At 33.5% G+C, this 21544-nt stretch overlaps 2 protein-coding genes across 3 annotated transcripts in view; one reads left to right on the top strand and one right to left on the bottom strand.

Annotated features, from left to right (window-relative positions):
- LOC133196878 (TBC1 domain family member 4-like) overlaps nt 1-21544 on the top strand; it is a 45970-nt gene that overhangs the window by 6836 nt on the left and 17590 nt on the right. Inside the window, 15 exon segments of the mRNA XM_061332727.1 lie at nt 103-267; nt 499-646; nt 1001-1120; nt 1339-1390; nt 1872-2000; nt 2416-2538; nt 2649-2783; nt 2963-3112; nt 3237-3364; nt 3505-3617; nt 4150-4301; nt 4540-4558; nt 4871-5027; nt 5178-5245; nt 17339-17816. Coding sequence (XP_061188711.1) covers nt 103-267; nt 499-646; nt 1001-1120; nt 1339-1390; nt 1872-2000; nt 2416-2538; nt 2649-2783; nt 2963-3112; nt 3237-3364; nt 3505-3617; nt 4150-4301; nt 4540-4558; nt 4871-5027; nt 5178-5245; nt 17339-17816 — 2137 coding nt within the window.
- On the bottom strand, nt 7179-11055 carry LOC133197442 (ubiquitin carboxyl-terminal hydrolase-like). Of its 2 annotated transcripts, XM_061333485.1 has the most exons (9): nt 10953-11055; nt 10853-10864; nt 10419-10547; nt 10173-10308; nt 9914-9996; nt 9490-9537; nt 8888-8963; nt 8315-8373; nt 7179-8095 (listed from the first exon to the last, which is right to left on the bottom strand). In XM_061333485.1, exons 1-9 carry the CDS (start codon nt 10995-10997, stop codon nt 8009-8011), a joined length of 675 nt encoding a protein of 224 aa, XP_061189469.1. In that variant the 5' UTR covers nt 10998-11055; the 3' UTR covers nt 7179-8008. The 2 variants fall into 2 exon arrangements, with proteins under 2 accessions (XP_061189469.1, XP_061189470.1); XM_061333486.1 differs by lacking the exon at nt 10853-10864.

The following is a 21544-nucleotide window of genomic DNA, read 5'->3' as shown; positions in this document are numbered from 1 at the left end:
CACACCCTCATTATTAAGGACATAAATCTCTATCGTGGGTATTTTAAAGCATAAGTTAGGCTTATATGTACGGTAACATACTGTACAAGACTTATTTTTCAGTCTAGGGGCTAGGCATGATGGGTTTGAGAACACTTGTAACAGACAAAGCTATTTCATTATGGAAGCCACCAGCTCAGCAGTGGATGGGTCTAAGGCTAGACACCCCTGGCTGTTTTCTAGCTGTTCAAAGAAAGAAATGGGAAACCTTCTAAGCAGTATAGACTTGTAAGTAAACACATTTTATATTTATCTGTCAAAATAATGAATTACAAAAGTATATGTGTTTTGAAAATACAATATAAACACAGTAAAGGAGAGATTCTAAAGGTTTCTGAAGTAAGGAATACTATAGTATCTGTTTTGTCCGTCATTTTTAGATTTATTTATTTTTTGCATTTAGATTAAGAAACAAGTTGACTGTCGATATATATTTTTTCATTATATTTTTACCAACAGGACCGCCAGTAATTGTTTGAAGAGAACTGACCATACGGGAACGATTCCTAACCTTGCAGATTTCATCAACAGACAGATAGGACAGGAGATTTCAATTGATCGTCAGTGTAGACACGCCATGGGGAATTCACAATCATACGCTTGCTTAGTAAGAGAAAAAAATCCATATTCTAAATATATCAATTTAATATAGATGTATTTCAACATTTATTGCGTAACTTGCAAGTCACATAATGAAGAAAGTCTTAAATTTAAAATGACGTATAAAAAAGATTATATATTTTTTTTAAATATTGTGAGTATTGTATATAAGTATCAGATCAGAATCATGTTTATGTAACGGGGAAATTAAGAAAAATTCTGTGCGGCTTTAGAGATAACCTTTCGCAATCTAATTAAAATTAGATGTTCCGAATCCGCTACCGCTTCTCAAACGTTTGAGAAGCAGTAGCGGATTCGGAACATCTAATTTTAATTAGATTAAACCTTTCGTACATTTTAGGACAATTTTAATGGCGATTTTACTACAGTCTGCACCGGACTTTGGTGTTTTAACCCCAACACTGGTAATTCTTGTGATTTGGTGGTTCCATTAGATTATACTACCTGTGGCTCAGGTAAAGTAAGTATAAGCATTAATTAAGTGGCTTTGGAAATTCATAGAAGATGTATATCTGACAATTTTAATACCCTGTTCTCACGGAGAGTTGAATTCGAATTAATTAGGTGTTTATGGAAGACATTTATTGGAAAATGCAGATAATTTGTGGTCACTTGACACCTAGATATACAAAAGTATTATTTGAATAGACTGTAAAATTCTTCTTTTTTTTTTTGAAGTGGTGTATTGAAGGAGAATGCAAAGCGGACAACACAGCTCCAACAGAACCTGGTAACTATTCTTTGAAACTCTAAAACGGAATGTTTGAGTAGGTATATTCCTGAAGACTAATTAAAAATCACTTAATGTTTTACTTAGTTTACAAGAAAAAAGAATTTGAAATAACTTTCCTTGCTATCAGCCTAAGAAATCGAGCAATTTTCTTCGTTATAATCGAAGAGATTTTAAAATTATTGAGTATAAAAGAGATTTTATCAATGAGTCAGTATTAACAAATTAAAAAGGATATGTCTACAGATTCATACAACTAGTATCTCAGTTGAGCATTTGAAATAAAGTAATACTATGTAACAACATAAATACAAATGTATGTTGGTTCATATATTTAATATCCATTATGATGATCTGAGAGAATCAGTTCTGAAATATACATGTATAAGCGGAGATGGTTGTGTAATTTTTATATACTATTTTTAGAAGCTTTTTTTTTTATTTTCTCACCTAATATCATTTTAATTATAATTATTTTCAGAGAATTGTTTATATGGCAATTATTTTGGTGCAAACTGTACAGGGATCACATCCAACCCCGCCGTCTGCTACGTTGGATATGCAGTAAGGTGCTGCAAAAGTTGCAATGACGTCAGTACCGGTGACCCTGGTATGCCGAAGATTAAAATGAATTAAATCAAAGTGGGACTAGATAATAAATTCAATGTATTTGTAACATGAATTTTAAAAGGGTACACGTGTTAAGGACAATTTAGATATACATGTAATTTGAAAAATTTACAGCCAGAGCTGGCATTCTCAGTAAACCAATTGTGATATTGGAGAATCTTTAATGAAAAAACAAATTTTAACTAATTGTTGTTCATTTCTGAGCCTTCTTGTATATTATAAATGTATGTCTCGTATAAATAAACCTTGTATGCAAAATATATGAGCGTGGATCGATGGCCAACTCTGTGAATATTTCTCGAATAAATGTTTTGTTTGCAATTCGGTTTTTATAGGTATATCAAATAAAGGCAGCATTTAGTTTCTTCAAATGTTTCTATTTTGTGACTTTTAAGGATGTGAATATGGTGATAGACAACAAGCATGCACAAGTATAACCAGCGGAGCACCATGTTACTCCAGCAACACAGAGGTTCAGTGTTGCGCAACATGTGCAGCATACAAAACACAAATCCAATGTAAGCTTTTTCTTTCTACCTCCTAACTCTCTCCCTTTCTCTCAGTTTATAAATCAAAGGGTGAAAATTTGATATTCTTCATTTCTTTCCTCTAACATATGTACCTACAGCTTGTAAATATGGGGACCAGAGAAACTGCTCTGCCCTGACCTTCCCAGGGGACTGCTATGGTTCACTTTCTGACGGAAGTGCAGCGCGGAATGTTTGCTGTCAGACCTGTCATGGCTATGAAACAGGAATTCAGGGTATGCAGATATATATTAATATTACATAATTTGATATAAAGATGCACTGCCTTTGAAATCAGCTGCATAAGGATAGAATTGTTCATTGTGGAATGCATATAACATACCAGTAGTTGATACTCTTTAAAACAATAAAAAAAATTCGTTATCAGCAATGATCATGATGATAATTATTGTAGACTGTCTGTATGGGGACAGAGTGTTAGACTGCCGGGCTAATGAGTGTGCCACGTATGCCACCGCCGGGATCCTTAAGGACTGTTGCGAAACTTGTAAATTCTACGTAGTTTCCACACCAGCGCCAGCAAAGAATAGCACTGCACTGCCAAGTACGGAGAGAAAAAAATCAGTTTTGCTGAAGCTACTTGCTTCTGCTAATATTTGTCTCAGTTTATAACCAATTAGATTTACATTCTTTTCTGAAAATGATGTCCCATATGTTACATCTTCCAGCTTGGGTGATACCAGTAGCAGCAGGTGGTGGTGGCGGTTTGTTGCTTATCATCATAATTACTGTTGCATGTTGTTGTTGCCGCAAAAGTCAAAGTGAAAAAGCTGCTTTAAAATACCAACCACAAATGGTAATTTATAAAGCTTTAGTTTTCACAAGATTAATTAGTACTTCAGTATCTACTCACTAAATTGTTTACATTAACCTTTTACTTGAATGAAATAAAAAAAAGAGAAGTCTTTTTTTTTTTTTAATTAACTGCATTTTCAGCAAAAGAGTAGTGTTCCAAGGCAGCAAAACAAACTTCAGCAACCAGATCCCCGCTATAAAAGTGAAATACGACAACCACAAAGAACAGAATATATGGGTCCAATCAGACCAGGGTATGTATTACAAATATAAACAGAAACCACAGGATATAGCAGTACCAATGGATAGTGCAGAACGAATAGAATATCTCAAGTATATTGAGCAATACTGTTTGAAACAATATTGAATAATCCAACTTGTAAAATTGTACAAAATCCATGAGATTCGTGCAAAGCCCAATATACAGATAAACAGTTAAAAACTTATATGATTTATATGAAACAGGAAACCTTGATCACAAATATTATTTGTCACTGGTCGGTTTTTAATTGTATATTGGCAGATGAAAAATTTCATGTATACTACAGTCATACCTGGTTATCTTCAACTCCATGGGACGAAGATTAGACTTTGAGATATCCAAGGATTCAAGATAACAAGGTTAAAAAAATAAAGAAAAAGTGGTTGGGACTGCTAAATCACTTTGACATATCCCTGATATTTGAGATATCAGTGTTCAAAGTAACGAGGCTCAGCTGTAGTTGGTTTTTCAGAATCATCCATGTTTCTCTGACTGCTGAAATAGAAATTGAATGTCTTTTCCAGAGGTGATATCTCGCATGCATATGAGCGCCCCCTCCCTTCTGTTCAACAGCAGATGACAGGACCAAATCGACAGATGTCTACCAAGTCCCATATTTATATGGAATTAGAGCCAGACCCCAATGTCAGTGTTAACTCTGGATATGTTGTCTCAAGTATGATCTTACTTTCATTGAAATGTTCAATTGAATATTTTGAAAAAAATGACAGGTTCTGGTGCTATCTTTATTTAAGATCTACAGGTTATTGTAGGTCAGATGAGCTTTTGTGTTGGAAAGTTGTGTCTTTCTGTATTACATTTTATTAACGAATCTAGACGTTCAAAGTCTTATTTCTCAAGTTTTTGTCTAGCTTCAAGAGCCATTCTCTGTAATGACTCTAACTCTTATGTAGGAGCCATGGCATGCAAATAGTCACAAAATTTCTTCAAACTTGCTATGATAAAAGTATTTGCTACCATAAACTTATCAGGTAAAAATTGGTTGCTTTGTGTCATGGTTACCATGGCAACATGTCCCAGTCTGAAAAATAGCATTTCTTAAACATGTTTAGAGTCCCATTATTAACATTTGCAGCATGTTAAAAATATTTGGGGAAAAAAGTATGATATATGTTAATGATATACGTTACCATGGAAACAAAGTATTGAAAAGTAATATTTTATTCATTCATTTTAATGTCACACATTCCAAATGTGTTATGATGTTTGGAAATGATGTTATAGCATCACCACAAGCCATGAGATTTGTGTCCATTCTAATTCCACAAATAGAAATGGAAATGGAATAGACACTAAACCTGTGGCTTGCGATGATGATGTTATAGCTATAGTCACTAATTTTGATAAATTAATTAAATATGCCTCCCTTAAAATTCCTACAGTATGTCCGACTTGAAAAAAAAAATTGTCCAATTGTAGCTTGCGTTAAGATACAGTGATGTCATTGACAGTCACTATTGATTATACATGTAAATAAACTCCTGTATTAAAATGGTTCAGTTCTTGATGATCTAGTGTTTCTATTTTTCAGGTAACCAACAGTATACCAATGCTGGATATGCGTCTTCAAAATAGCATTTCCTCCAAAGAATACTGGAAGTACTTAACTTTTCATTCCCTTGTCATAATCAAAAACCTACATATCTCTTAAAAAATGACTGTATCTTCAATTTTGTTACTCCAATAAAATGTACTTAAATTATACATACCTACCTGTGACTGATAACCATCAAATACATTTGGAGTGAACATTAATTTGAAAGACCTCTTTTCCCAGACAATCTATGTATTACAAGTATTGTTGTAATTTTTTTTAAAGATGCAAAACACTATTGTCACCAATGAAATACATGCTAGACTGGTGTTATTTTTGTCTAGCATCTATTATATTGCAACTTGGCATTTAATACATTTTTATTTAGTATATTTTTCTTATACATTATATACAATTGTGTTCACGTTAACAATTTGTGCTAATGACAAAATAAACATAATACTCGCTTCAGTTGCTTTGTTATAATCATGCAATAATACAAGTTTTACCATTGGTTCAACCAAATAAATTTTAAGTGTGTCAGCTTTTGTCCAGGCATTGAGATTGAGGTCCTGTCCTCGAAACCAATGGATGTTATCAAGGTCAAGTATATGAGGGGTGATCAAAAAGTTCGTGAACTATCTCTATATTTACAAAACCACAATTCAGATCAGAATGAAATTTGGCATTCATATAATCATACACGTTCTATAAATAGCAGGTGATTTGTAATGTTTTGCTCCATGTTTGTGACGTCACAATGTGAAAATGACTTCAATATGTAGGTGACCTGTGACAAAAAATGGTTGACTCAGTCGTACTCGAGCAATGAAGGGCTGTAAAGTTTAATGTGTATCTTGGAAATCCCTTTGCAGTAGCATATAATAATTTGTACAAGGTTTATGAAGACAAAAGACTTGCCAGAAGTTCAATCATTAATTGGATTGGTTGTTTTAGTGAAGGAAGGGAGATGGTTAAAAATGATGTTCTGTTGCCCAGTGAAAGCAAGCTTGGGAAGAGATGTGTCCTTAGTTGAGCAATGTGTTAAGAACAATCACTAAGTTACAGTTAGAAAAATAGTTGAATATTTTAACAATAATATAATTATCAAATCCATAAAATATAGTTTACTTTAGACTTTAAACATATCAGATATGATAAAAAGAAGGCAGCCATATTTTATCCACATTGGGAAAACAATGCTACCAAGACAGAGGACTTTGGATGCGACGGTCACCATGCTCATTCTGGGAAAGGATATCCTTAGCCACCCACCCAATTGCCGAGATTTGGCCATTTCTGACAAATGGACTCTTTTTGTTATAAAAAATAACTTGCATGGTAAGAAATATAAAACTCTGAAAAATCTTTAAGCTTCTGTGAACAGAACGCCAGGAAGCATGTCACATGACCACCTGGATCATGTGATTCGTGCATGGGCAGAACAATGGCAGATGTGCATTAAAATCAGAGAGGACTATTTTAAAAAATAATGAATATAAAACCTAATTTTATATCTTTTATGGAAGTAATTCAATTAGTTCGTGAACTTTTTGATCACCCCTCGTAGCTGCAGAGCTGTAGCTTGTGTTTGTGAAACACTGATGCCCCCGTATGGCAGCTCAGGGCCAAGGTTACAGTCTAAAGTAGGTAAATGTCAAGGTCATAAGGTCAAAAGTGTTGATACCCAAAGGTCTTGTAACAAGGAATACACATAAAATATGAAAACCCTGGCACCAATCATTCAAAAATTATGGGCAAGGCTAAAATTTTTGTGGACAGATCAACAAAGAGACTAAAAACTATGCCTCCAAATCTCTGATTACGGGGCAAAAAAATTCTGACAGACATAACAGTCCAAATTTTCTTTCCCATAGACTAGAGCCACAGTTCCACAGTTAGGTCAGGTCTGGGCTAGGAAGTGGGGTGTGGGGGGAGTGCGGGGGAGGTTAGCAGTAAATATATTTACATTACTATAATAGAACAGAAGAGCATACATGTACTACAAAATACATTTATTTCATTATGGCCATCACATGCTTACAGCATTTTCACAATGCAGAAAAGAATCAAGCATCCATTTCCATATTACAAGGAATCCCATTTTACGTTAGCAATGATACTGCAATACAACATACACACGACTAGGGATAACTTGTTTATGAACTGTCAGACCCTAATACATAGTTAGTTATCACAGTGTTAACAAAAAGAAACTTTTTGACATTGTTTCCATTTTGATTTGCCTGTATAATTTGAAGATGAAAGCAAAATTTCCGATTTAATACATACATATATCGGTCAATATACCAGTTAATTTAGTACTAGTTATTCCCAGTATTCTACGAAAATGGCATTTTCAATTTCTAAATCCTGAAAAAATATGTACAGTTTATACTAAAACCAAATAAATGATCCCATTTGCAAAAATAATTTTTTTCTGAATCAAAAACCAAAAACAAACTGAATATAAAAATTTCCAAGTGATAAATGATGCCAAAAGTCTTGAAAATATGTAAAAAAAAAAATTTAAGTGATAAATTTAAAAAAGTTCAGAAAGAGAAGTTTTAACAATCCAGATTATATACATCTGTACAAAGAAACAACTACATGTTTAAAGCTGGAAGTTTTTGAATACTTATCTGCATTGCACAACAACGGCACTGACAATGTGTAAGTCACTTAAAGCAGACTTGGTAGTTGTGAGTAAGTTTCATGAGTACTTCAAATGACACAGCGCAGCAAATATTTCTTGTGAGAAAATCCTGGTGCACCAAATAAGCTTATTAGGAGAATATTTTTTGACCGAGATCAATGGAGCGACTTTTTCACTCGACTTTACTCAGCGCCATCAGAGTGAAGTTTAACTCGTCTGGATCCCTCTCCATGAACTGTTTAGCAACCTTTGCAGTCTTCTATCAAAGTAAATAAAAAAAATTAAACTTTTATAATTTAATGGGAAAGGCATAATTACCTCTTTTCATCTGTTAATGTCACTTATTGCAGTCGGAACAAACACATGTCACAGTTTGTGAAAAAAAAGTCTTATCCAGTACTTGAACCCAGGATCTCTGGTGTAATGTGTCAGTGCTCTAACCACTGAGCTATTGAGACCCAAGTTTTTGCAACCTTACCTCCAACAAAGAGTCAGGAGTGCATGGTCCATGGTAGATGGGGGCATCATCTCGACCATCTACAAACACATAAACACACTGTTTGAAAATCAAAATACATGTACCATAAAAATGTGAAATGTTCACTAGCTTGATACAACTGATTGATTTTATATGTACATTGTCAATGCTTAAAACAGAAATATATAACATATAAACCGATGACATCACACTACGCTTTTCTAGTAAATATAGGTTATCAAGAAAATCTGCTTATACTGGCATAATGACATAAACAAGACAGTAAATTGATCTTTCAAAATCAAGACATAGGAATCCAGAAAGCCAAGGAATTTCGTTTCTACCTCCACCCCACCATTTTTCATGAATCTAGTCAAACCAGAAAGTTTATGCATAGTTTTTCAACCCACAAAATAATTCATCCCTGTCTATTGCAGAAACTCTTGAACTGGGAGGGAAGATTCAGGAATTATTTTGCCTCGTCTATGTTTTGATGTTCACTTAGAATGAATTAATATCAGTTTAATATGACATTTTTACTGTAGACAACAATATGAATGAAAGGTTTCTCACTCAGTTGGTACAATCCTCCATCTTTGCACACAAAGGAAACAAAGTGAGTGTTGACTTTGGCTTCACTTGGAGGGGCCTGTTAAACCAGAATGCAATGGATGAAATTTTTGCCAGTATTTTCAACATCAGATTCTATTATTTCGCTTGTGGAAAAAGTGATATATTATGTAAACTGTAGATCACTATATTTTTCCGCGACAATTTATTTTCCCGAGATAGCTATCTGGTATTTATAGGCGAGATAAATTTTGGTGAGCTGTTGTGATTATTGTATATAATCCTTAAAAATACAAATATATACAAGAATAAAATTTTCATGAGCAGGCACTCGCGTAATTATGTGAAAATAAAGTTCTTGCAAATAAAAAGTGATTTACAGTATTTATATTGTGTAAGGTTTATTTTGCTGTAACCTTAATGATTTTCGAGAGAAATCTTAAACTATAATTGAAATCCACATAAAATAAGCATACCTTGTAGGGCAAATTTGATGGAAACATCATTTTAACTTGACAATTTTATAAAGAAATAACAGATATCTATCCCAATGACAGTTATTCCTCTTATCACAGTGTCAATGAACCTTAAATATTTTTTTATACCTTAGTCTGTCCTTCTTGTGCTGTGTCCTCATGAGCTGATCCCATGTCCTAAGAATAAATGGTTCTGATTTGTAAATGTTCAATGCTACTGCATATTCAGTCTAAGATCTTAATGCATTTAATTTCTCAAAAATTGATTGTAGACAGAATATCAAATGTATGCAAACAATCCACTCTCTATCAAAATAGGGAAACTATCTTTTTTGCATAAGTTACACAATGCATGCATAAAAATAGCAATGGACTAATCCAGGAAATTAGTTCAATATTCCATTTCAGGAACCAGGAAATGTTTTGGATATGGAAAATTTACTCAGGAAAAAACACACACAGCTTATCTGTCTGTAGGCATGCCAATTAAACATGGATGAGGCCTTTCTGGTGGGAAAAGTTAAACATTCCGAGTTTAAAAAATTGATTTTACCTGGTCCACTTGCAGAAATTCAGCTCTTTCTTCAGCTGACATACTAAGGGTCTTTTTGAGAAACTGAGCAAAGTGTTTATCATCTGCAAATTAAGAAATATTCTTAATAATTCAATTTTAATTTTACTTTTATAGTAAAACACATCTAAAAAAGTTCATATGTATGCTAATATACATTACACATGTATTAATAAAGTGAATTCTTTTTCTTTAACTCTAGATAAACATTCTCTGAATTCTCCAACTTAAAATAACATACCAAGGAATTTTATCTTATCCTGGTTATTGGCAAGAGCATGAACAATGGCCACGGTGCCACATGCATTTCTAATTGTCTGTTTGACAAAGTACAAGTCGGGATTTTGTTTCTGTTCACCAATAGTGGTTGCCTCTGACTGAAACAAATAGGATAACATTTATATCTATACCTATGTATAATATTATCAGTTATGTATGGCGCATATATTATTATTTTTTCTTTGTTTTATCATATGCATGGTCATACCTTGTCTGTAATTGGATACAAGAGAACTACAGCAGCTACAGGTTTGGGAACCATTCCCAACAGATCTGGTTCCAGGCCATAAACATCCACAAATTGCCATTCTTTTGGTACACCCAAATTGTGAATGTACTGTGCACAAAGTGTAAATAAACCAAACAATATAAATTATTTTTTGATAAACCTACATGCATGTCTACTGATGAAACGGTTTTTTAATTTTCTATTTCTCTATTTACTGGTGACCACAAATAACATAATCTAATTAAACATGAATGGATTTTTTAATTATTTTAAACACAGATACCCATTTTCATTAGGCATGGTTTAGAAAATTATGTTAATGACATCAATTTGCTGCAATGCAGCCAGGGTTGCAGAAGAAAATTTTGAGAGTGACTTCCCTTTGAACAGAATTCGCTAAATTCATGACTTACCTTGTTCAGAACCTGAAAAGACAGAGAGTAATTTTCAGTTTAAATCTTTATGTGAACAAAAATAACAACAACTGAGTAAAATTTAATACTTAAAACTCACGTCTGGGTTTGATTCCAGCGGTATCCAACTGATTTGATCTGCCATGTTTCTTGTTTCACTTTACCCGGCGAAGTGCGTGCGTTGTCACGATTGGTTACGTCGTTCTTAGAGGATTTCCTGATTCCTGAAATTGATGTAATATATTTAGAATTTTGTTTTGTTTACAGTTGCAGAAAAAACACATTCAGAAAAACTTTCTTGACTTTATATATAAAAAAGGACACTTTAGTGATTTACACAATAAATAATCAGGCACGTAGAATGAGGGAGGGAGGGAGGGGGCTTTTTTTCCAAGCATAAACTTTTACTGAAAATGTTCATTGTAGGGCCTGTTGCACCCCCCCCCCCCCACCCCAACTTCTCTTCTGGTTGCAATATAGTCAATTCATCATCATTCCCTGCATTAATAAAACATGATTAGTTAGTGTAAAAATTGGAACTATCCCCCCCCCCCTTCCCCACGAAATAGGTTTTCCAAATTTGGTAGACATTTTTTTTTTTTTTTTGCTTATCAGCTTATGAAAGATTTTCCGGGTAAGTTGTCTGTATGTATGAATAATTTGTTTGGCTACGTGCCTGATATTATAAATCTGTTTCATAAATTTTACAGAATCTACCTTTTAAAACTATAGCTAAAATAAAGTTATGAGATTCAAATAACTCGTATCATTCTACATGTGTCAACACACTCCTACAATCTTTAGTTGAATGAATTGAAAGAATTAAAGATTTGATATGCTTACACTACATGGTGAGGGCCTGACCCGAGACACAGATTACTCCAACTATAATTCGAGGAAATTTAAACGTTGAAACCAACCGCTAGGCGGGAGGAGGTTAAGATTTTTAAAAAATTTTTTTTAGCAACACCAGTATATACATTTTTCGGATATCTGTGGCTTGCATATGTGATAAATGATTTCCAAACATACACGAAAAACAAATATGATATATAAAACAAAACTATTACACGCACACTCACAAAGCAAAATTAAGTAGCATGAGAAGGATATCGAATTTGCGAAAATGTTGATAGAGGAGACTCATTCCACAGGGGGGGAGGCTGCTTGGGGAAAAAAAATTCAAGCAAATTGAAATCTTGTGTGTGTGTTTGTGAATGGGGGGACGACTTTCTTTGATACTGGGTGATATGGTATACATAAAGTGTATATTTGTTAACGGTTAGCTTTAGTCTTATTGATCATAAAAGTTGAAATTACTCTAGGAATTATTATAATACTTATAGCACATATGTTTGGAGCTAATAATATTCTCAAAAATATGGCTCATATTGCTATAAGAGTCTCTCTCTCTCTCTCTGATGTAAACTTAAAGATTAAAGAAAGCCATTGAGTTTGTAAAAAGGGGATTTGATCCACCGGGTTAAAATGCTCTTTGGAACCCCTACTTAACCGGGGCGGGGGGGGGGGGATCTTACCTAGATACAAGTGAAGATGACCTGATAAACATAAATTATGTTTGGTAAAATAGTTGGCAAGAAGTGGGGGCTCACAAATATCCACACAAAGAAGCACATACTTTTTTAGTTTGGTTTCATTAAGTATAGATTCATCCGAAACAAAAATTTCAGCGTACTTCTATGATTTAGTAATTTATTAGTAGCTCTCCACGATCTAGCTAAATTTAATATACTAGTATCTAGCTGTGGGGGTGTTACATCAGGCCATACCTGTTTTTTTTTTTAATTTCATAATTCATCCAAAATAATTTGCGATAGGAAGAAATTTTCAATTAACGGGATAATATAATATTGCAGATATAATATTATACACAAGTGGAAAAAAAATCTTACCTGTTAAAAACCAACAGAATTTATTGGTTCCAACTAGCTTAATTGTTCCGACACACTCGATATACAACTACTAAGTTTTTAATATAAAGTATTTCACGATACATTTATATATGGTTTAAACCGTGACCAAGGAATATTCTAGACAAGTAGTGCTGATACATTTTTCAAATAATAGATCAAACTAATACTTAAATTTACATGAAAATGTAACCGTTCATGTTGTTGCTATAAATAGGTCCTGGGGATTCCACGTATACCTCATCGCCATTTAAATTATAAAGTATATTGAAAATATAATTAACTGTGGTTTATTGGTAAATTTATATTTAGTCGAACGTAATATTGCCGGTAAGGTTTAAATAAAGCATATATATACTACATACATGAAGAAGTGCATGCATGGGCACTAATAAATGGTTTCATATTTTTTCAAAGAATTAATAGAACCCCATCCACAACCATAACTACGTGAGCCATCACAAAATGGCTGTTTTAATATTAATATCATGTTCTGAAATATAGCTACATATGATTTTGGTATAGTTTACACAATAAAAATTAATTAATTGAATGTATATTTTCATTAACAGATAAATCTAAGTTTAATATCTTGAGACAAAATCATGACAAGATTCGCTCTTGCAATTGCAATCATGTGTAGGTACATCTCACTCCAATAACTGTGGTTTTAATTCATTCAAGTCAAAAAATATTAAAAATAAGATTACCCTGTTATATCCAAAAATGAAAAGGCTTTGTTTTATTAATAAATATATACGAAAGATTGAATCTAAGCCATCCTTATTTAAGCAATATTTAAAAGTATTTTCTATATTCCTGCACATTTCGCAGACAACTGTTTGCATGCTTACCAAGAAAAGTCAACACTCCAGGATATGTTCAGATGCAGCTTGGGGCTTTGCTGGCCATGTGTTAAAAAATATGTCAAATTTGAAAATATTTTTCTCTCCTCTTGGAAAAAAAGCAGGGGAAACTATTTGCATGGGTAAAATGAGCAATTAGCCTTCAACCAAATTTGCGAAATCCATGACCCTTCGTAGAGGTGTCTGGCATGGGAGAAGGACTAAGTTGGTTTAAAATTGAAAATATATTACACATCTAAAAATCTTCTTACCTGGAAATCTAATTATAATGATATGTTTAAATTATTATTATTATTTTTTTTTTTTTGGAGAAAATAGCCCTACATCTGCTCTATATGCAGCCTGTATTTAATTGTGAGTTTCATGTCCCGAGGGTAAGATTTCAACCCTCGATCGAGGTATAGGCTAAGTTTGTCATGTATTGAAAATAAAAGGCATTGTAGAAAGGAGTAATAACGCCTTTTTTCTCGTTATTACGCCTTTTCGAAAGGCGTTATGGCGCCTTTTAATTTTTGCCCATAGATTGATCCTAATAGGCTTTCGTAATTTATGCATATCCCCACATTCTAGAATATTGTATAAATGTGTGATTCTTATAATATGCTATGCCTTTGCCAATATTGTAATTGTGTTTGCGCCAATAAAATATTTGTATTTGTCTTGTTAAAAATTACATCTCCTTTAGTTTGTACACAATTATTTATATAGTAGATACTGCAGTCTTTTGGAGCATGTCATAATCATTTCTGAAGTAGAACAACTCCAAGACTCTCAGACCCTTAACAGTGCTTAATAGGCCTTTCCGGGGGGAGGGTTTGAAACGTTGACCTGCCACCCCCCCCCCCCGGCACTTGTTCAGTAATAATATTTTTACCCATAGCATAATAATTATTATACTATGGCTTAAAAAAAAACTATTACTGAATCTGTACCGTGCCTGTGCCCCCCCCCCCTTTTCATGCACGGATAGGAAAAACCCAGTTTTACCCTATTCTGTGAAACTACTTCCGCTTCGCTGGAAAAAAAAGTGCATGCACGTGCACTTTGTACGTTTGTAAGCAAACTCCATTTGGGCTGCATTCAAGATAATTGTAGCAATTATGAAACATCTGCTGCATCCATCATGGAAACGTGTGTCAACTTTCCTCTTTTCGTAGCAAATTTCTGAAGGTCTTCAAGATTAACCTAATTCTTACGTCACAATATGGCGGTGCATTGAACTGTTAATCAGCTGAGAGGCGAAAACATTGAGATTAAGGTGAATATTGAAGAGCATATCACATTTTCTTACTAATTGAAACGTGATCAATTGTGAAAACAATGCATTTTCTACTGAAATCTTGTGAACTATGGGGTTGTCGGTCTTTAACAACTGTGTATTTTAGACGATCTGTCGTATTATTTGATATTTACCTTGTTGACCGGATGATAAATAAAGCAATAAAAGTAATCGCCTGAAATTAAAAGCAAAAACAATTTTGTATGCACTTAATTATTGCTTTGTTAATGCTTAATTGAATTTTGTATCAATTTGTTTGCCACAAAAAAGAACCGAGCACATGTTGCATGCCATTGCCTAGGCAAAAAAAAAAAAAAAACTTCAAATTTAAGTATCCTATGTTTCTCCCGGATTCTTTAAGTGATCTAGTCAGTTAATCACCATCATACCTAAGCCATGGGTTTATGCTCAGCCATGTACCTGAAATCTTCATGTCTCTTTCTGTGTGATTTTCTCTTTTTTTCTGACTCTTTAGCACAGACACTTGTTTTGTATACGGGGCGCCCCTACTTATTTTGTGGTAAAAATAAGTAGGGGTGCCCTGTATACGAAACAAGTGCCTGGGTTCTTTAGTGTCATCAGTGTCATTCTTATAAGTTCTAGTTCCTAAACTGAAAAATTCACTGCCCCAAAATAATATATTTGATAAACTTATTCTTTGGTGGCACTTGCTTGTCCACTATTCTGTATTAATATTTCTAGGGAAAACATATCATCAACAAAAAAATTAAATGAAGTTATCTGGGGATCAAGATCTAATATGTAACTGTCATTGGCTGATGAAATCAAGAGTTGTGGAAAGTAGTAAAAGTAAATTAAGATGTGAACTGGAAAGAAAAGATATAACCGGCTGTTACATACAGAATTTAATCAGCCATTATATCTGCTCAGTGTTTAACTTGAAGGCAATTTTAGCTGTTTTATTTTCTTATGCAGCTCCACTGGATGTAAAATTAACAGTTCTGCAGAATATTTTAGACAGACGGCATGTTTTACCTATGTTCTAGACATTTTTTTAGTGTTTGCATGGTCTTTGAATAGTGTTTTGATTTTTAAAGATTTTTCCTGGTAAAAAGTCACACTTCCATCTACCTTTGGTAAACAGGTGGCAATAGATAGTTTTTGTATTAGGTATTTTCTCTCTCAGTTTGATCTCAAAAAGAGAACTAAAATTTTATTTATTAAAACTAGAAATTAAGTACATGTAAATTAAATGAATCATTAATTACTAAAAGATAATTACATCCTTTTTTCTCTTCTTTCTTTTTTTCTTTTTCTTTTTTTTTTTTTCTTTTTTTTTTTTTTTTTGCTTTGTATGTTTGCCATTTATGCAGGCCAGCAGGAACCATTAATGTTAACATGTGAATAACTAATATTATCATGAGTGCAGTAAAACTTTTGTTTTAAGTAAAAGTAAATATGCTGTTGTGAAAGGCTGCTTATTTTTTACACTCAGGAGGATGGTTTTTTTTCTCCTCTTAGATAAGGATCTCTGTCAATTCACACTGTATCAAGATTGTATCACATGCACCTGGTGCATCTTTGTGCATTGGGTGAATGAATATAATATATGACAGTCACTACTGTTATAGTATGATGCTTATAACTTGCTGTAAACAGTTCACAACTTGACATTTTTAGCAAAATAAAATGAATAGGTTAAAAATTGTCATTGGTAACCAATAATCAATGAACTGCAACTATCTTAATAGGAGTGTGACACATCAGTGCATATTTACAAAAAGTAATTGAAAGTGTCTGAACATAGAAATTGCCCCCTCCCTCCCCCCCCCCCCCCCCCACACACACACACACATTAAAAAAATGCAGCATGTAATGATGGATCAAGGTAATGTTAATGAAATGTGCTGTCAAATGACAGAAGAATTTTGTTGTTGTATTAAAACCACATTGTACAAAGCATTACAGATGAGTATGCAACACCTTCAAGGTCATTTGATTTCTAGAAACATGTCGCCCATTCAATATAGGTTAATTTTATTCATGGTTAATATATTATGGAAAAACTTTGTCTATGGGTCTGTTTTATTGAAAGAAATTTGTCGGTTGTGTAAATTTAAAGAATCTTTAAATGTGTTTAGCAATTTAAAAGCATAAAAATCATAAAGATTCATTTATCTACAAGAAAAAAAAAGATTAATAACATCATTATATATTTCATGTTTATAAAGTGCATACATTTGTAGTCAATTACAAGTTGAATTGATCTCTTGTACATATTAAAATAAATTTTTGCTAAGTTTTGATTATTTTTTTGGTAGTCGCATCATATGATTATAGAGTTGGCAGCTGTCTCTTATGAGACATTACCTGTGCTCTCTTTCTATATTTACATTGGATGGACATTAATAATTTTATTTCAATATTAATGTTATATGTTATTTTGCAGTGAGATGGCTTCTGGTGAAACCATGGCAGAGTCCTCAAAAGAATCACCAGAAGTAGCAACTGTAAAACACCTAGAAGTTGTAGATTCTGGAGATGATCCCCTCAGTAGGGAAACCGTGTCAACCCCTCCCCAAGAAATAAGCAGCCCACCCACTTCCACTGTTCCTGATTTTGTTGCCATGTATTTGGGCAGTGCAGTTTTAGATCGGCGATATCCACCCCAATTTGTGATGCCTTGGGTCATGGCAGAGGTCAAACGTCGTAAGTCCGCCTTCCAGGAAGTGAACCTTAAGGTCAAGGAGCATGTGCTGCATGCCAGAAAGTTTAACAGTGAAGCTGTACTATTTGAGCACAAACTCACTTGTATGACTCGATTTGCTAAAACACATCAGGATCCACGATGTTTTGCATACCTGAGTAGACAGAATTTATACTGTGATTATGAGTGCCATGTTTTTCTTGCTCATGATGAAGGAATGGTAAGTCTGGTCTCTGTCTTGTGTTTTGATTAGTCAATGTTTGAAATGCACATTTTACCCTTTACTTAATATTTTTTCCTTTAGAAGTTACATTATAAAAGGTAAAAGTGATACTGAATTAATGATTGTGGCTTATTTTGAAATTCCATTCCAGTCTCAAAATTTAAATCACATGACAGTAAGTGCACTTCCTCAAGCCCTCCCTGAATGCATTTGCAAATTCATAGTATACAGCAGTATTGCAATACATGTACCAGCATCAGTCACTGCTAGACCCATCCAATCCCATTTGCAGTACTTATAATGACTACCATCCATTAATGGGCTTGTATACCAAAATCCACATACTGTAAATTATGTTGAAGAGTAACTTTTTTAAAATTAAGATTCACAATCACTCTGCTAAAAAGACCCCTTGTGACCCCTTAAATTTCAAAATTCAATTTGCTGTTATTACATATATTGACCCCTATATATATAAAGACATCCGTATGCTTTATTGTAGACCAATGACCCTTTTGTACCAAAATCCATATGCTGAATGGTAGGCTAGTGACCCTTTTAAATTCGCTATATATATACTGCCATATACCAGAGATCCCTCTATAATTCAAATCCGTATGCTCTATTATACACCAGTGACTCCTTTTTACCACAATCCAAATGCTACATTTAATATACCCAGTAATAATCTCAAGTAAAACATATAATCTCACCCTTGTATAAGCATGATAAGTACATCCATTTCATATTGTGTATTTGTTCAGTCAGATTGAAGGGAAATTCAATGAACAGCAGTGCATATAGTTTAATTACTATAGTTTATGAACAAATGGAAAGAGCCAGTATCAGTTGATATCAGATGCTGTGAAATCATTAATTTTGGTGGGGGTAAAATTTTTGTTGTTTTCATAGTATGAAGAGAGCCACAAATTCATGTTTTTCTCAAAAAGTTTTTATTTCAAACATATAACAACTGAACACTTCTTCAACGAATCCCCACAATCAATGAATATTTTTTCCTCAAACCCCACAAAAATAAGTGATTTTAAAGTAAATTTAATTTAATGCATGCATTGTGCTATAACTTTTTAGCTCACCTGAGCTGAAAGCTTGAGCTTTTCTGATCACATTTTGTCAGGCGTCCATCTGTCTGTCTGTTTGTAAACTTTTCTCATTTCTCAGAACCATACGGCCAATTTCAACCAAACTACAAAGCATCCTTGGGTAAAGGAGATTCAAGTTTGTTCAAATGAAGAACCAGGCCCTCTTTCAAGGGGAGATAATTAAGAACTAATGAAAATGTACCAACATCTTTCAAAATTCTTCTGATGAAGAACCACTGGGCCAAAAATGTTGAAAATTATGTGAAAGTGATGGCAAAGTGTAGTTCAAATTTGTTCAAATCATGACCCCCCGGGTTAGGGTGGGGCAACAAAGGACGATTAATTTAAGGTTTGTTCAAATCATGACATGGAGGATGGGGGTACAATGGACAATCAAAGTTTTATGTAAGAATGTACAGGAAAAAAATCATGATTATTTGTATTATTGATCTGGAAGCATCCTCAGGTAGTGTAGATTAAAATTTGTCCAAATTATAACCCCTGGGAGTAGGGTGAAAGTTTTACATAGGAATACATAGGGGCCTAGGGGAAAACAACTGCTGATGAAGAACAGCAGGGCCATATTGACTCAGGTGAGCTTTTGGTCCATGGGCCTTTTGTTCTTTTGAGTTCTAGAAATCTAATAAATATAAAAGTTGGATGATTGAGATATCTATGAATTTTTTGCTTTCCACAGTTAATAACCTATGGTGTCACCAGACTGACTCTATAAGTGCAGTCTCTACATTCAGTGTGAACTGGTTCCTCTCATAATAAGGTTTTCGTGCAAGAAATCAATTTTTTCTTCACTCCTTACAGCAAAATCATGTAATGAATGGCAGAATCCAATGTAAAAAAAAAAAACTTGACAAAGTCTGTGATGTTGCAAAAAAGGCATTTTATAGATGTAAGCCTGCGGTATGTTATATTGTCAAATACTGATAAATAACTGTGAACGTTTTGTGGATCTGTGTCTATTCTGTGAATGACGTGGTTTGTTTTTAACTCAGACAACTAAGCAAAAGGGTCAGGTGAAGTGAATTCAGATTTGTTAAACTGATAGACCAAGTCTCCTCTCCCTAGAAGGTTGGGGGGGGGGGGTTAATTAAAGAGTAAAACTGGCATAGGATGTTAATTTTTCTTAATATATAGAATTAAACCATACCAACATGCAACATGCAACAAAATTTTGGTAACAGTTTTAAACATTGTATTACTATATAACATAAACACTGGCACACAAAACTACTTCATCCAATCTCCTTTATTGCATAGAATCATCAAAAGTTTGTAATGTTTGATAGATTTATGTGAAGTGCCTCCTTCATCATATAGTACTTTGCTGATAGTGACCACACTCGTACTATGAACTGGTCAGTTTTGATGGTCAGTGACTGGTTTATGAGAGGGGAGGGTTTTATTGTGTGTATTCCTCATTCAGAGGAAGGTGGGAAGGTCTCTAAGTATTATTATTATTATTATTGCTACCAAAATCAGAGTTAGAAAGAAAATTTTCAATTTGACCACTTTTCAGTCATTCTAGAAGTTGGAGTGAATTTCTAGCAAGGCTTGAAACTGTTCTGTTAGGATAGTTTCAATAGGTAAGTTCATGACAGGTAAAAATTGTTAAAATAAGCTTTAAAAAATGCTGAAAAAATTCTAAAATTTATTTCTTCTTCAAGCATTTTTCCTTTTGGAACTTTGTAGTACATGTAATGATATTTAGATATAACCATTGATAAATTTAAATAAAAATCTAGGAGCACTCTTTGAATGTATGTTTTATGACAACTTGATCATGAGATAAATGCTCTGCCCATTCAGACTTGGTCAACTTATTTTCTCTGTTCATGAGATATACTGTATACTGTAAGTGGAATTTTCAGGGATAGACATTAACTTTCAGATTCGCTTGCCCTTTGGGCAAGTCATCTCAAACTGACTTGTCCGAATGCATAACTTGGTTGCCCAAAATTAGGAAAGAAGAATATTATTTATTACTGTAAATTGATAAGAAAAAAATGTGACCAAATACACTACCGTCATCTTGGCAAGTTGAGCTACATGAAAAAATTTTTGATGCTGTGTTTGTACATAGATGTACGTGTATCACTGTCCTTGTCAATTTAAGTTGTTATTACACATTGCCATGCAGCATTAACCCTCCATTTCCTTTTAATAAACTTCATATTTTAAAAATTATTTTCTGTAGTATCCTTTTGTGAATCGTGATTTTCAGAGATAACTGTGAAGCAACAGTTAAGGAAGATAGTCGCTACGAAACATACATATCATCATTTTACTTATATTCTGTGAGTGAATATTATATCTAATTTCCTAATAAGAAGTTTACAAAGTTGTGAGACATAGAGCGTATTTACCACGAAAGAAAACAGAATAATGAACCCGATTTTTAAATGGTCGATATAATCTAGAAATTAATGCTACTAAGGATTTCCCAATGCAAATCAACGTCAGTCAGGTATCTGGTAAAAAAATCAAGTGTTAAATTCATTGTTTTATTTATAAATTTATGTAAACTAAATAGATATGTATATTTCTATGAGAAAAAAATTCACTTGCCTGATCAGACAACTACGTTGACAGTTTCACTTGCCCTAT

This window comes from Saccostrea echinata, unplaced genomic scaffold, assembly GCF_033153115.1.
Source record: "Saccostrea echinata isolate AGI-Se365-2 ecotype Australia unplaced genomic scaffold, CSIRO_AGI_Sech_v1 ptg000030l, whole genome shotgun sequence".
Taxonomy (NCBI): domain Eukaryota; kingdom Metazoa; phylum Mollusca; class Bivalvia; order Ostreida; family Ostreidae; genus Saccostrea; species Saccostrea echinata.
This window is presented reverse-complemented; position numbering and strand designations above follow the sequence as displayed.

What these genes read in the sequence shown, in the direction of transcription:
- LOC133197442 (XM_061333485.1), bottom strand. Translation starts at nt 10,997, where the DNA reads ATGGCAGATCAAATCAGTTGGATACCGCTGGAATCAAACCCAGAC. An exon ending in CACAAGAAGGACAGACTAAG is followed by an intron (nt 8,964 to 9,489) that starts GTATAAAAAAAT and finishes CTGGTTTAACAG; the next exon opens with GCCCCTCCAAGTGAAGCCAA. An exon ending in TGGAGGATTGTACCAACTGA is followed by an intron (nt 8,374 to 8,887) that starts GTGAGAAACCTT and finishes ATGTGTTTGTAG; the next exon opens with ATGGTCGAGATGATGCCCCC.